This window comes from Rhinatrema bivittatum, chromosome 9, assembly GCF_901001135.1.
Source record: "Rhinatrema bivittatum chromosome 9, aRhiBiv1.1, whole genome shotgun sequence".
Lineage (NCBI taxonomy): Eukaryota > Metazoa > Chordata > Amphibia > Gymnophiona > Rhinatrematidae > Rhinatrema > Rhinatrema bivittatum.
The window spans coordinates 161,933,452-161,947,640 of NC_042623.1; the positions used below are offsets into that span (position 1 = coordinate 161,933,452).

At 47.1% G+C, this 14,189-nt stretch overlaps 1 protein-coding gene across 3 annotated transcripts in view; it reads left to right on the forward strand.

The window, feature by feature from the left end:
* Nucleotides 1-14,189, forward strand: part of WDR33 (WD repeat domain 33) — a 414,563-nt gene that overhangs the window by 365,978 nt on the left and 34,396 nt on the right. For all 3 annotated transcript variants that reach the window (XM_029615296.1, XM_029615295.1, XM_029615297.1), the window contains one exon: nucleotides 4,668-4,779. In XM_029615296.1, the coding sequence (XP_029471156.1) occupies nucleotides 4,668-4,779 (112 nt within the window). The remainder of the gene's footprint in view (nucleotides 1-4,667; nucleotides 4,780-14,189) is intronic.

Here is a 14,189-nt window from a genome sequence, read left to right on the forward strand (position 1 = left end):
GCCCCCCTTTTTTTTTTGTCTGGGTAGCTTTATCTGCATAAACGTTTTGTACAAACAAAGTTAACTGGAGGAAGAAATCATATTTTTAAAGGGGAAGAGTTATATGGACAAAAACCAATTTTTTGAATTTTGATCTCCATATAATTAATGAGCAGGAGTAACAGTATTTTAGATTTAAATGTTATTAATAACAGGCAGCATGGCAGTTATATAAATATAGTTGAATCAATGAGTATAGGCAATGAAACTTCCTTGGATTTGCTTGCTGTGGTATTGGGCAGTATGACACTGTTTTGGTACTGGACAGGATATAACATTGTTTTGGAGCAGTTTATGTCCTGGTTGGCAGGGAGTGATGCTGTCCTGGGTCCATGGTCAGTTTTCAAATTGTATGCCTTGGGAGTACATTTCACTTTGAAACTTGCTGCTGGTACCAAATACTTGTGGATATTTGCACTTGCTTTGATTGTGGGTAGATTTTTTATGGAAAATAACACATCTAGACTTGAAAATTCAGTCTGTGTGTGTTAAACCCTTGGGAATGCCTCCCTTAAATTCAGCTAAAGTAATTTTATCTGTATTGAAGGAGGATGGTTTTCGGGCAGCCAGTTTTTATTTGTAAATCGCTATTTATTCATGTAACTGGCTTCGGAGATTGCCCTCATAATAATCAAAACAAACTGTATTGATGATGATGATGATGATCAATATGAGATCAATATTCATTGGTCTGATAAGCAGTAAACATTAGGGATGTGAATCGTGTCCTCGATCGTCTTAACGATCGATTTCGGCTGGGAGGGGGAGGGAATCGTATTGTTGCCGTTTGGGGGGGTAAAATATCGTGAAAAATCGTGAAAAATCGTGAAAAATCGCAAAACCGGCACATTAAAACCCCCTAAAACCCACCCCCGACCCTTTAAATTAAATCCCCCACCCTCCCGAACCCCCCCCAAATGACTTAAATAACCTGCGGGTCCAGCGGCGGTCCGGAACGGCAGCGGTCCGGAACGGGCTCCTGCTTCTGAATCTTGTTGTCTTCAGCCGGCGCCATTTTCCAAAATGGCGCCGAAAAATGGCGGCGGCCATAGACGAACACGATTGGACGGCAGGAGGTCCTTCCGGACCCCCGCTGGACTTTTGGCAAGTCTCGTGGGGGTCAGGAGGCCCCCCACAAGCTGGCCAAAAGTTCCTGGAGGTCCAGCGGGGGTCAGGGAGCGATTTCCCGCCGCGAATCGTTTTCGTACGGAAAATGGCGCCGGCAGGAGATCGACTGCAGGAGGTCGTTCAGCGAGGGTTCCGGCGCCTCGCTGAACAACCTCCTGCAGTCGATCTCCTGCCGGCGCCATTTTCCGTACGAAAACGATTCGCGGCGGGAAATCGCTCCCTGACCCCCGCTGGACCTCCAGGAACTTTTGGCCAGCTTGTGGGGGGCCTCCTGACCCCCACGAGACTTGCCAAAAGTCCAGCGGGGGTCCGGAAGGACCTCCTGCCGTCCAATCGTGTTCGTCTATGGCCGCCGCCATTTTTCGGCGCCATTTTGGAAAATGGCGCCGGCTGAAGACAACAAGATTCAGGAGCAGGAGCCCGTTCCGGACCGCTGCCGTTCCGGACCGCCGCTGGACCCGCAGGTTATTTAAGTCATTTGGGGGGGGTTCGGGAGGGTGGGGGATTTAATTTAAAGAGTCGGGGGTGGGTTTTAGGGGGTTTTAGTGTGCCGGCTCACGATTCTAACGATTTATAACGATAATCGTTAGAATCTCTATTGTATTGTGTTCCATAACGGTTTAAGACGATATTAAAATTATCGGACGATAATTTTAATCGTCCTAAAACGATTCACATCCCTAGTAAACATACCTGGATATTCAGTGGGACTTAGCTGGGTAAGTCTGCCGCTGAATATACCCAGCTAAAGTTACCTGGCTAAAGCTGTCCAGTCAATGCTAGGATGCTGATTTTTTTCCAACCAGGCAGACCTGCCTGTTTATCCAACTAATGTTGAAAATGGGCACTAACCAGATACATTTTAGCCACGTCGTGCTTCTTTTCATCCAGACAAATTTTAGCCTGGTAAAATTTCACTGGTGGCGGGGGTGGGGATGTAAATTCAAATCTCAGGAATTGTCTGGGCAACTCCAAAAGTTAACTGGACAAAACCTTTGAATATTGACATCTAAAATTTTAGAATAGTGATTATTAACACAGAATCCAGATACATTACATTGTAATTTTAAAAAATGATCCGTTACATAAGTTATGGCAGATTTCATAAGCCATGAGTAGTTGAACCAGAGGCATTGTTAGATCTGGGGATATTTATTTATTTATTTATTGGTTTTTATATACCGCCGTTCATCCTAGGACATCGCGTCGGTTTACAGGAAAACAAAACAAAGCGTCAGAGCGTTGTACATAGAACAAGGTAGTAATAATTATGAACTAGTATAAGATAACTAAGGGAAGAAGTAACGTTGTACATATAACAAGTTAATAATTATGAGCTACAGGGCCTCTGCCCGGAGTTTGATGATCAGTGCCCCATTTTTCTTCTGCCGCAGGCTAAAAAAAAAGGATTTTCCTCTGAGTCACCTGCACTGCACTCAGAACCAGATCCCCTCCTTTCCCTGGGGGGAGGGTTGGCTTGGTAGAGAGTGGTAGAGGCACTCTGTGATGCCTACTTTCCAGCTCTATCAGCAGCGCAGACATGGAGCAGTAACTGCAGTGCAGGTGGCGGGACTCTGAGCATGCCCACTGCTGCTGCTCCCCACGCCACCTCCTGCTTTGAAATAAGAAGTGCACCAGTAGAAACAGAACAGGGGTTTGGGCAGTAGAATGGGGGGAGAGCAGGAACTTTGAGTGAACATTGGGGGGGTCAGAGGGAACTGGGTGATTGGGGAGGTATGTGTTAGTTGGGCTGGAAGATAGATGTAAGAAAGGTAGGGAAGAGTCACAAAGTAGTGATATTGAGGGGGTCGGGTAAGGAAGTAGAAAGCCTATATTCCACTTACTGTATCTTCAGTTTAATTATCAAACTTTGGGGAGATGGGGATGGAGGGGGTTATATGGATGGGAAGGATCTCTGGGCCAGTGCCCTGAATCTTTTAAATATCTAGCAATGCCTCTAAGTTGAACTAAAAATATAATCATTTGTTGACATTCAGTCTCACAGTATCAGATAAATTGCAGTTAAAGAAAACTGTTACTGTTTTGTGAATAAGATAATTTTGCATACATATTAGAGCCTTGTTCACTAGGGGGTAGATTTTATAATTTTGTGCGAGCGTGTACTTTTGTTCGCGCACCAGGCGCGAACAAGAGTACGCGGGATTTCAATAGATATGCGCGTATCCATTAAAATCCGGGATCGGCGCGCGCAAGGCTGCCGATTTTGGGCAGCCTGCACGCGCCGAGCTGCGCAGCCTGCCTCCGTTCCCTCCGAGGCCGCTCCGAAATCGGAGCGGCCTCGGAGGGAACTTTCTTTCGCCCTCCCCTCACCTTCCCCTCCCTTCCCCTACCTAACCCACCCCCCCGGCCCTATCTAAACCCCCCCCCCCTACCTTTATCGCCGGATTTACGCCTGCCGGAGGCAGACGTAAATCTGCGCACGCCAGCAGGCTGCTGGCGCGCCATCACCCGACCCAGGGGCTGTTCTGGAGGGCGCGGCCACACCCCTGGAACGCCCCCGGGCCGAAACCATGCCCGCGGTGCCACCCCCGAAACATCGCGTCACCCGCGCCACACCCCGAAACGCTGCGTCACGACTGCCACGCCCCCCGACACGCCCCCCCAGCACACCTCTCCATGCAAGCCCCGGGACTTACACGCGTCCCGGGGCTTGCGCGTGCCGCCGAGCCTATGCAAAATAGACTCGGCGCGCGCAGGGGGGGGTTTGGGGTAGGTTTTCAGGGGGTACGCGCGTATCCTACGCGCGTACCCCTTTGAAAATCTACCCGTAGGTGTATAGTTTTATATATGGATTATGACTTGGGGCAAATTATTCTGTTTGATATATATTTATAGACATTGCCTTTTACCAAGAATGGCCTCAAAGCTGATTACAGTTTATGGGATGTTTTGGATTATTACATATATTACATATAGAATTGGGTAGTTGAAAAAAACAGATTTTATATTCAGATGTTCGACATGACTACGTTATGGCATTTTTCCATCAATGAGAAAAAAAAAATCTTTGTCCCATCACATTACCTCGCCTTTTTACGCCATATTTGTGGAGATTAGTGTTGGCAAACAGACTGCTCTTCTAGCTAGGTTAGCAATGTGAAGATATCAACAGATGCATTCAAAGACACTTTAAAATTTGGTTTTACATTTTCATCAGCCTCAAAGAATTGTGTTCAGTAGTAGCAATAGTAAATTGCATTATACCAAGGTAATCATGTTTGTTTTCCTATTGTTACAGAACACTATGCTGTCTGTCTTTCACTGATACTGTTGTATTATTAACTGTATTACTCCCTTAAATCTACATTTATGAGTTGAATATTAGAGGGAAGTGATTGGTTTTGGGATATGTCGGGCCTGTTATATTCCTCTTTAAGTTCAAGATTTTGAATCTGTGTAGACAAAATGTCTATGCCTAGACTTGAATGCAGGAGCTGAGGAAATCAGACTAACTCAAACACTTGATCTGTTGTTTGCAGGGAGGACAAAACCAGGGTCCTCCACCTCTGCTTCCAGGACTAGGGCAGCAGGGCTCACAAGGACGCATCCCTCCGCTCAGCCAAAATCAGCAGGGACCTGGTCCAAATAAAGGTAATTAAAGAATTCAACTTCTGCAGTATGTTGTCAGATAAAACTCAATGAAAGAGCAGGCATGAAACATTCTTATTAAATAACCAGGTACACCTTTCAGTGAAGATGAGACATTGAACATGTTCTATTACACTTCTCAACAGTCAAGAAACTAAATGCTTAAATAAATACTGTTTGAGGAGTGTAATTGAGTTCAGCAGTTTTAAACTGGAAAATGCATTTTAGCATTTCCTGTCAAATCAATCATTGTTTATGGCACACTTCAAAGAAGAGTCCAAAGCATGTTGCAAGCATATAGCAGATATTTCTACAATATATGAAAAGCACAGTAGGGGTACAATTCAGAGTATGGGTAATTATAGTACAACAGCTGAAGGGATACGTATAGAGAAGCAGAGTGAAGGAGTAGCCTAGTGGTTAGAACAGTGGGCTATGAACCAGGAGACCAGGGTTCAAGTCCCGCTTTGTTCAGGTGCAGTCAACCCCAGTCACGACCCGGGTGGGATCCCAGCCGGGGGCACCTGATCCCCCTGGCCCTGTCCGGGGGCCTCGAGATATGCCTCCTCTCACCAAAAGTATCCTTGACAGGGACTCAGACATCACAGATGACGATGAGGGCTCACTGGAAGAAGGGGAAATCCCTCCAGGTCTGGAACCATAAAGAACCATGCTTTGCTTCTTCCTTAGGGATGAATTGCCAGCCCTTGTCTCCCAGACTCTGAAGACTCTGGGGATCCCAGGCACGGACCCTATGGCGGAACCAAAGAAGAACCCCCATCCTGGTATCCCTTCGTAAGGCCTCTTGCTATTTTCCGATGCTGGAAGCCATCCAATGCCCCGGAGGCGAACTTTAAAGAGTACAGGCCTTGGAAGCCTTGTACCCTCTGGAACCCGCGACCAACGAATGCCTGCATTTCCCAAAAGTGGGCGCCATGGTCTGTGCCATCTCGAAGCGAACAACCATTCCCATTGAGGGAGAGGCAGCATTAAAGGATGCTCAAGATAGATGATTAGAATCCATCCTTAAGCAAGCATTCGACTGCAATGACACTGCAAATCGCTTCCTGCTGCGTTCTGGTGACCCGCTCCTTCTTGCTTCTCGAGAGAGAGACAGAGAGTTCCGGAGAGGCGATCGAGCTGGCCGCAGCCTTCCTGGCAGATGCAAGCTCAGACATAGTGCGTACCTCAGCCAGAGGAGTAGCCTTGGTAGTTGCGGCCAGAAGACAATTATGGTTGCGCAACTGGTCAGCAGACGCGACCTCTAAGGCGAACCTCACAAGAATGCCATTTAAGGGATCTCTCCTATTCGGAAGCGAATTGGAGAAACTAGCCAGTAAGTGGGGCGAATCTCCAGTGCCTCCTCTAACAGAAGACAGGAAAGAGATCCCAGCGTCCCTCTCCCAGTAGAACACGGGGCAGAGGTTCCCAACGCTTCCGGCCCTAGAGAAATCCGTCCTTCCAGATAGCATGATCGTCCGGGAGGTCTCAGTCTTTTTGCAACCGACAACCCAAAAGAGGAACGTTTCCGGGTGCGGGCTCAACCCGAACTTTCCAATGAGAATGGGCAGACCCATCCACAGGAAGAGGAAATAGGGGGTCGACTCGCCCTCTTCTACCAACGATGGGTCGAGATCACGTCGGACAAATGGGTTCTAAACATCATACGAGAAGGAGTTTCACAGCGTTCCTCGAGACAAGTTTATATCACCCTGCCTCTCTCACCTCAAGAGACTGGCAGTGGAATCCACACTGATAAGATTATTCAGTCTGAAGGCTATATCACCGGTGCCTACACCCCAGCTAAATACGGGGTGTTATTCCATCTATTTTATCGTGCCCAAGAAGGAGGGGTCGTTCCGACCCATCCTGGACCTCAAGAGCATCGTCATCTACGATTACTACACTTCTGCATGGAAACTATCCGTTCCATAATAATGGCAGTGCAACCGGGAGAGTTCCTAACCTCCCTGGACCTCTCCAAATCCTACCTTCACATTCCAGTCCATCAAGACCACCAGAGTTGTCTACGTTTTGCGGTACTGGGCCGCCATTACCAGTTCCGGGCTCTACCTTTCGGCCTGGCAACCACCCCCAGAACATTCTCCAAAATTATGGTGGTTGTGGTGGCAACACTGAGAAAAGAAGGGATCCTAATACACCCCTACTTGGACGACTGACTGATACGGGCGAAGTCACCGGAAGAAAGCCTTCGGGTGACCAACAGAGTCAGGACCCTCCTTCAGGAACTCAGTTGGGTCGTGAACATGGACAAGAGCAGCCTACGGCCCTCTCAGTCCTTAGAGTACCTGGGGGCCTGGTTCGACACCAAGCAGAACATGGTCTCCCCCCCCCCCCCCCCGAGGAGGAGGAAACTGATGGAACAAGTGTGCCGACTGATAACCAGAACACGCCCCAAGGTATAGGCCTCATGGCATCAACTCTGGAAGTAGTACCGTAGGCAAGGGCTCACAAGAGGCCACTCCAATGCTCCTTACTGTCCCGTTGGACCCCACTGTCCCAGGATTACTCGATTCGTCTCCATCTACCAACGGAGGTATGCTCCCGGCTCCAGTGGTGGCTGCAGGAGAACCACCTAAGCAGAGGCATAAGCCTATCCCCACCGAGCTGGATCGTACTCACTACAGACACAAGCATCCGAGGCTGGGAAGCCCACTACCAGGAACTGACGGCCCAGGGACAAATGGACCAAGGAAGAGGCGAAATGGAACATAAACCACTTGGAAGCTCGAACAGTCAGACTGCAGTTCAGCTACAGGCTCCAAGGGCAAGCGATTCAAGTGATGTCAGACAACGCAATAACAGTCGCCTAGATCGACCGCCAGGGAGGAACCAGGAGCTAGCAGGTGTCTCTGGAGATAGACCCCCTCATGGAATGGGCAGAGGTAAACCTACAAGGGATCTCGGCCTCCCACATTGTAGGAAAAGACAACGTCTCAGCGGACTTCCTCAGCAGAGAGAGTCTGGACACGGGGGAGTGGACGCTGTCGACCAGAGGCTTCCAGCTAATAGTAAATCGCTGGGGCCGACCAACCATGGACCTACTGGCCACATCTCGCAATGCCAAAGTTCCCCAGTTCTTCAGCCTCAGACAACTACAGCACTCCCAAGGGATCGATGCCTTCGTCCAGAACTGGCCAGAGAAGGACTTACTATACGCCTTCCCTCCATGACCTCTACTGGGCAAGATCATTCGCAATATAGAACACCACAAAGGGCTAATCCTACTAGTCGCTCCAGACTGGCCCAGATGCCCGTGGTAGGCAGACATGCAAAGACTCCTTGCGGGGAGCCTTCTGCACCTCCCTCCACACAGGGACCTTCTCCAGCAGGGCCCGATCCTTCACGAAGATCCGTCTTGATTCTCTCTTACAGTCTGGCCCTTGAGAGGACTCACCTGAAGAAGCGTGGTTACTTGAAGGCTGTGATTGCCACATTGCTCCACACGCGGAAGTCTCAACGTCCCTGGCATACATAAGGATCTGGAGAATATTTGAAGCCTGGTGCGAGGACCGCGGGGTGCCCCCACGAACGGCCAAGATCTCCATGATTCTGGAATTCCTACAGGACGGTATGACGAAAGGGTTGTCACTCAACTCCCTCAAGGTTCAGGCAGCAGCTCTCGCCTGCTTCAGAGCTGAAATAAACAGAAACCGTCTGTCAGCACACCCAGACTTGGCCCGTTTCCTAAAAGGGGTTAAGCAACTCCGACCACCCCTAAAGTGGCCGATCCCCCTATGGAAACTCAGCCTAGTATTGGACTTTTTAGCAGGACCTTCCTTCAGGCCAATGCACAGTCTGTCACTATGCCTTTTAATGCTAAAGACGGTCTTCTTGGTGACAGTATGCTCAGCCAGTCGCATCTCGGAACTACAGGCACTATCCTGGCGGGACCCATTCCTCAGCTTTACTCCAGGAGCGATACAGCTTCGCACCATCCTCTCCTTCCTACCGAAAGTGGTCTCGGGGTTTCACTTGAATCAATCCATCTCCATACCATCACCAGAGGGACATAAGGATTCAGAATTCTCCTGACTTCTTCACCACCTAAACGTAGGCAAACTCCTAGTACGATACCTAGAACAATCAGAACTGGTGCGCAAAATGGATCGCTTGTTTGTTCTTCACAGCGGGAAGAAACAAGGCAAAGCAGCCTCACGAGCAACTATAGCTCACTGTATCAAGGAAGTAATCAAGGCAGTTTATATAGAGGCAGGGAAGCCTTTACCCCCTGCAGGTTAAGGCTCAATCTACTAGGGCCCAGGCAGTATCCTGGGCAGAGGCCAAACTACTGTCGCCGGCCGACATCTGTCAAGTGGACGTGGTCTTCCCTATACACCTTCTCCAGATTCTACCACCTGGATGTCCAGGCTCGAGAAGACACAGCCTATGCAAGGGCTGTATTAAGTGGGCCACGGGCAGCCTCCCGCCCCGTCCGGGAGTAGCTTTTGTACATCCCACTGGTCCTGAGTCTATCTGGCTACATGCTAGGAAATGGAGAAATTACTTAGCTGATAATTTCATTTTCCTTAGTGTAGACAGATGGACTCAGCATCCCGCCCACGGCTGCCCAGGAGCGGCACCAAAGAACAGCCTGGAAAGTGAACCTCGATGCTATCCAAATACGGGTAAGCCATTACCCTACCCATAGTTCAGGGCGCCCACATTAGAATGGGTGTCAGTGTTATGTTGGTTGAGTGCACTGGCGGTCTCCAGTTTTAATTAAGTTTTAATCAGTTTTTAATCAATCTGTTTTAATTAGCCAATATAAATGTCCACAATGGATTTTCAAAGACGGCAGGGGTATATCTAGGGTGATGTCAGCTTTGAAATCTGACTCTGTCTCCCATCTGCTAGCAGAGGAGCACATAACCCACTGGTCCTGAGTCCATCTGTCTACACTAAGGAAAACGAAATTATCAGGTAAGTAATTTTTTCATTCCTCTTCATCTGACCACTCCAGATGCATGGGTTTATGCTCCTCTACCCGTATATGGAAACAGAGAACAACAGGTCCATTACATAAAGCAGGAATTAATTTGTAGATAGAAAGGAAGTGGAACTGTGGAAGGTGTGAGATGGGCAGGGCCAAGGCCAGGTTTGACTTGTGTAAAGGGGCAAGACCTGGGCCAGGTGTGAACTTTCTTTCTCTCATAGACACACACAGACACACACATACACATATATACATTTACAAATCAAAGCCATGTGGCTGCCCTTGACTCCAGGTAAGCAGCTCTGCTTCTCCTAGGACAAGCAGGATGGTAGTTCTCACACATGGGTGACATCATCAGATGGAGCCCGGTCCAGCATGCCACTATCCACGCTTTCACGTGGGGGTCCCTCCTCAGTCTCTTTTTCCGTGAAGGTAATGCGTCAATTGTGGAACTCACGTTGCTGTTTGTGAAAAACATTTTGTTTCCATCCCGAGATCCGTCGGGTCCCTCTGCGCTTCAGGGTACTTTTTGAGCATCGCGGTAAGTGCTTCATTGTTCGTAGTCTATTGCCGAAGGTGCCATTCCCCGGTAGCTGTCAGGTATCGACCGCGTGCTGCGCTCTCTTTCCCATGGTGTCATCTGGTACACGACATTTTCAAAGATCTGTTCGTCTGGTTGTGGGAGCATCCCCTTTACATCCCTCCAGTAACCTAAAAAACGGATGCGGTCTACCTGGTACAACCTGCCACGGGATTTGAACACCGACAGCTTCTGCACCAATCGGTAGTGGTGGAAGCCGCCTTAAAGAAGGTGAAGAGGTCGCAGACCCATGCTTCGGCTCCTCCAGGTCGTGATCACAGGGCCCTGGATGCTTTAGGAAGGAAAGTCTTCCAGGAGTCCATGCTGGCAGCCTGAATTTCATGTTACCAGCTCTGTATGAGCCAATACTCCAGGAACCTCTGAAAACAAGTTCAAGATCTGGTGGAGCGCCTCCCCCAACAGTTTTAGGAAGACTTCCTGAAAGTCATCCCACAAGGATTGAAATGTGACAAGCATGAGGTCAGTTTAGCCTATGATATCTTTGAAATGGCAGCGAGGGTGACTGCAGCAAGCCTGGCTTCGGACCTCTGGCCAAAGGTACAAAAATCTCTTTGGAGACAAGATCAAAGAGGTGGTAGCACAGCTTAAGGATTACCATGAAAGCCTCCAACATCCGTCTGCCACCACCTTGGACCCTCAGTCCACTGGCAAAAAGTCATCACGGCAGAGCTCAAAGCGCCCCTTTTACCACCTGAGGAAGTATTATCCTCCAGCTAGTAGGGCGACCCCTCACCGTGCACCAGGTAGACCACAAATGAGGCAGCCACTTACCCCTCGGCCACCACTATTGCCCCTGATGAAGCAATTTTTTGCAAAACATCAGCCATGTTGGGCTTTTTGCAAAGACATTGAGACTGTTGTTTTTCGTTAAATAATTTTATTTGCATTTATAAAATGTCTTTAAAAAGTCCTCCTTTACTCATTAAGGTGAATGATTGACATGGGAATTTCTTTTCGTGCATGCCAGATCAGTCCACACAATTGAGTTATGTCCCCCTTGCCAGCAGATGGAGACAGAGAAAAAAGCTCAAAACTGATTTCACTCTCCCTCCAGGGACCTGGTTCTGCTTTCCACGCTTCAATATTTCTCTGGCTCCAGCAGATGGTGCACACATGTGGATTGGTAGGAGTAAGTTGCTCCTGGGAAGGCTGTAGGCTCAGGTTCCCCGTGGAGCACAGGCTGAGTCTTGGGAGTGCTCTGGCAACATTCCTGATGGAACTTGTCTCCCTTTCCCCTTGGAAACCGGCTCAGTTGCAGTCTGAGTTTCTACACCTATGGGTCAGGTACCAGGTAGTTCCTGGAGACCTTGTTCCCTTGATGGGTCTGGTAGTAGGAGCTACTGACAGCACTCTCTCCATCTATTGTGGAGATCAATGGGGAGGCAGTAAATTTAATTTTAAAAAAGTGTAGCACAGGCTCTTCCCTGCATTGCCTCCTGGTCTCCTATAGTGTATTTGTGCTTTTGGATTGACGGTATATAAAACGCCTAAATGAATAAATAATTTAAAAAGTACTATGTTGGATTTGGACTTGATCAGGGGGTCTGAAGTGATCACTTCTAAGACATCAATTTCTGGAGGAATCTGCCCAAACCAGTAGGAATTTTTAGGTTCCAGAGGATTGGTGAACCCATTTGACAAGCAGGCAGGAGTCCTCACAGGGGAAGAGGCTTCCTCCCAACCAATCTGTGTGGAGCTTCGGTACATCCCACTTGTCTGGACTGATTTGGTACGGATAATATTGAAGGTGAAAATTAAACTTACCTGTTAATTTCCTTTCCTTTAGTCTTGCCAGACCAGTCCATAACCCACCTAGGGAAGCCACTGAGATCAAAGGGTCTTGGTCTTACAAGTTCAGAAAACTAACAGCAAGTACATTGTTGCCCACTTGGAAGGTAGCTGGTCTAATCGTGACCTTGGTGTAGAGATTATCTTATTCCTGGGTTAATGACCATAGAATGACTTTTTTGGCTGCATCAGGTTTTGGTTGTGGTAATGATTTGGAAACTATAACAAGCAATTGCCTTCAGTTGTTTGTCTTTGACGTATGATACTGAAGAGTTGAAAGCAGCACCAGACCCCTATAGGGAGGTCAGCTTTGAGCTTTTTTTTCTCTGTCTCCATGGGGACATAACCCACTTATCTGGACTGATGTGGCAGGATTAAAGGAAAGAAACTGACAAGTAAATTTAAATTTCACCCAATATGTTGTCAGTTCTTGTTTTACTAACTCTTACTGCTATTTTGATCCTCCCATGAACGTTTTCTGTGTGCTACTTACCTATGCAGAACCTGTTGATTTGTTATATAGATCAGATGTGGACAAACATTTTTGCACAAGAGGCATATTAATGGCCTTGCCTGGAGGGAATGCCTATGAAGGTCTGAGAAGAGAGGAGGGTTTGTAGGACTGGTTTCATCTGGCCTGTGGTGATGACATCACTTCCAGCCTTGTGGATGTGACTTCTGGGCAGAAGTAATATGCTGTTGCCACCATGAGTCAGGATTCAAATTACCACTGCAGAGGTTTGCCCACCTCTGATTATAGATTAATATATACATGGCATTAAGCAACACTATTGAGATGTACATTTCAAATCATGATTTACTAGAGAAGCACTACTGCAAGAAGAGAGGAATGGGTAAGTGGAATAGGAACTGGCATAATGTAACTTCCATTTTGAAGCTTATTAGGTTCCATTACACTGCCCAAGTAGTAGTGCCCATAGGTCCTGATAGCAATAGAATTTAATAGAACAGGATTTATTAGTAAGAAAAATTCCCCTTCTCACAGTATTACCAAGCACACACTCAACTAGCTGACATTCTGCAGAAGTGCATAAGTTTTAATGGCTGCCCTTGGAAGTGACTCCTATGGAGCAAAGGCATGATGACAGTGAGGACTGTGGATTAGTGTCTTTGCTTTTCTCTAAAAGGTTCATATTTGCTTGTACAGTATAATTAGAGCTTCCGATTTTAGGTTTTAACCCAAAAACAGAGATATCCCTGCACACCTTCCCCAATGCAATAAAACAAAATAAAATAGGTGTTTATTGGATAAAACAATGAAAAAACCAACCATTCCCCTAGTACCCACTCACTTCTCTACTTGCTTGCTCTAGATCCTCCACTGTGTTTTTGTGCCTTTTCCGCACTATGGGTGCCTCAGTTGCACAAATATATGTATTTGATTCAACTGGAAAAATACGTTCCTGCACTACAAAACACTGATTAAACACTGATTTTTAGTGCCCTCAAAGAACCCTTAATTAGCTGGAAAATAAACTAAATTTACAATTTATAAAATAGAAAATCAGAAGCCCTTAATATAATGAGGTTGATATTCAAAAGCCATTTAGATGGATGGCTACTGATGATATTCCTCGCCATATGCAGCTAAATTCTAGCCACAAAATGAATTATGTGGCTAGAATTTAGCTGCATAAATCTGGGGCATTCTGGAGGTGGGCAGGAGGCTGAAAATGGACCCCATTGTTGTTAGTCACAAAAAAATGTAGATTTGGATTTTAGTTTAGTGCAATTCCTCTACATAGAGAGAGTTGAATTTTAATTTGTGAACTGAGCTGCTATGATCTAGAAGTCACAGATGCAGCTTATAGTCTCCTTTTACTCCATATTACAGATCACTTCAGTAATCCATCTGTAATGCTAATAAACCAAGACAAGTAAGCTGTAACAAATGATTAGAAAACATTTATTTTTGGGGGGGTAGCCTCCCCAATATTAAACTCTTTTTTCCCACCAGTGCTTCCTTTGTTTTTATTTAAAAACATCTTATTGATTCCAGCAACTCTGATGCCTAATTAATAGATGACTGAAATTGGATACTTCATT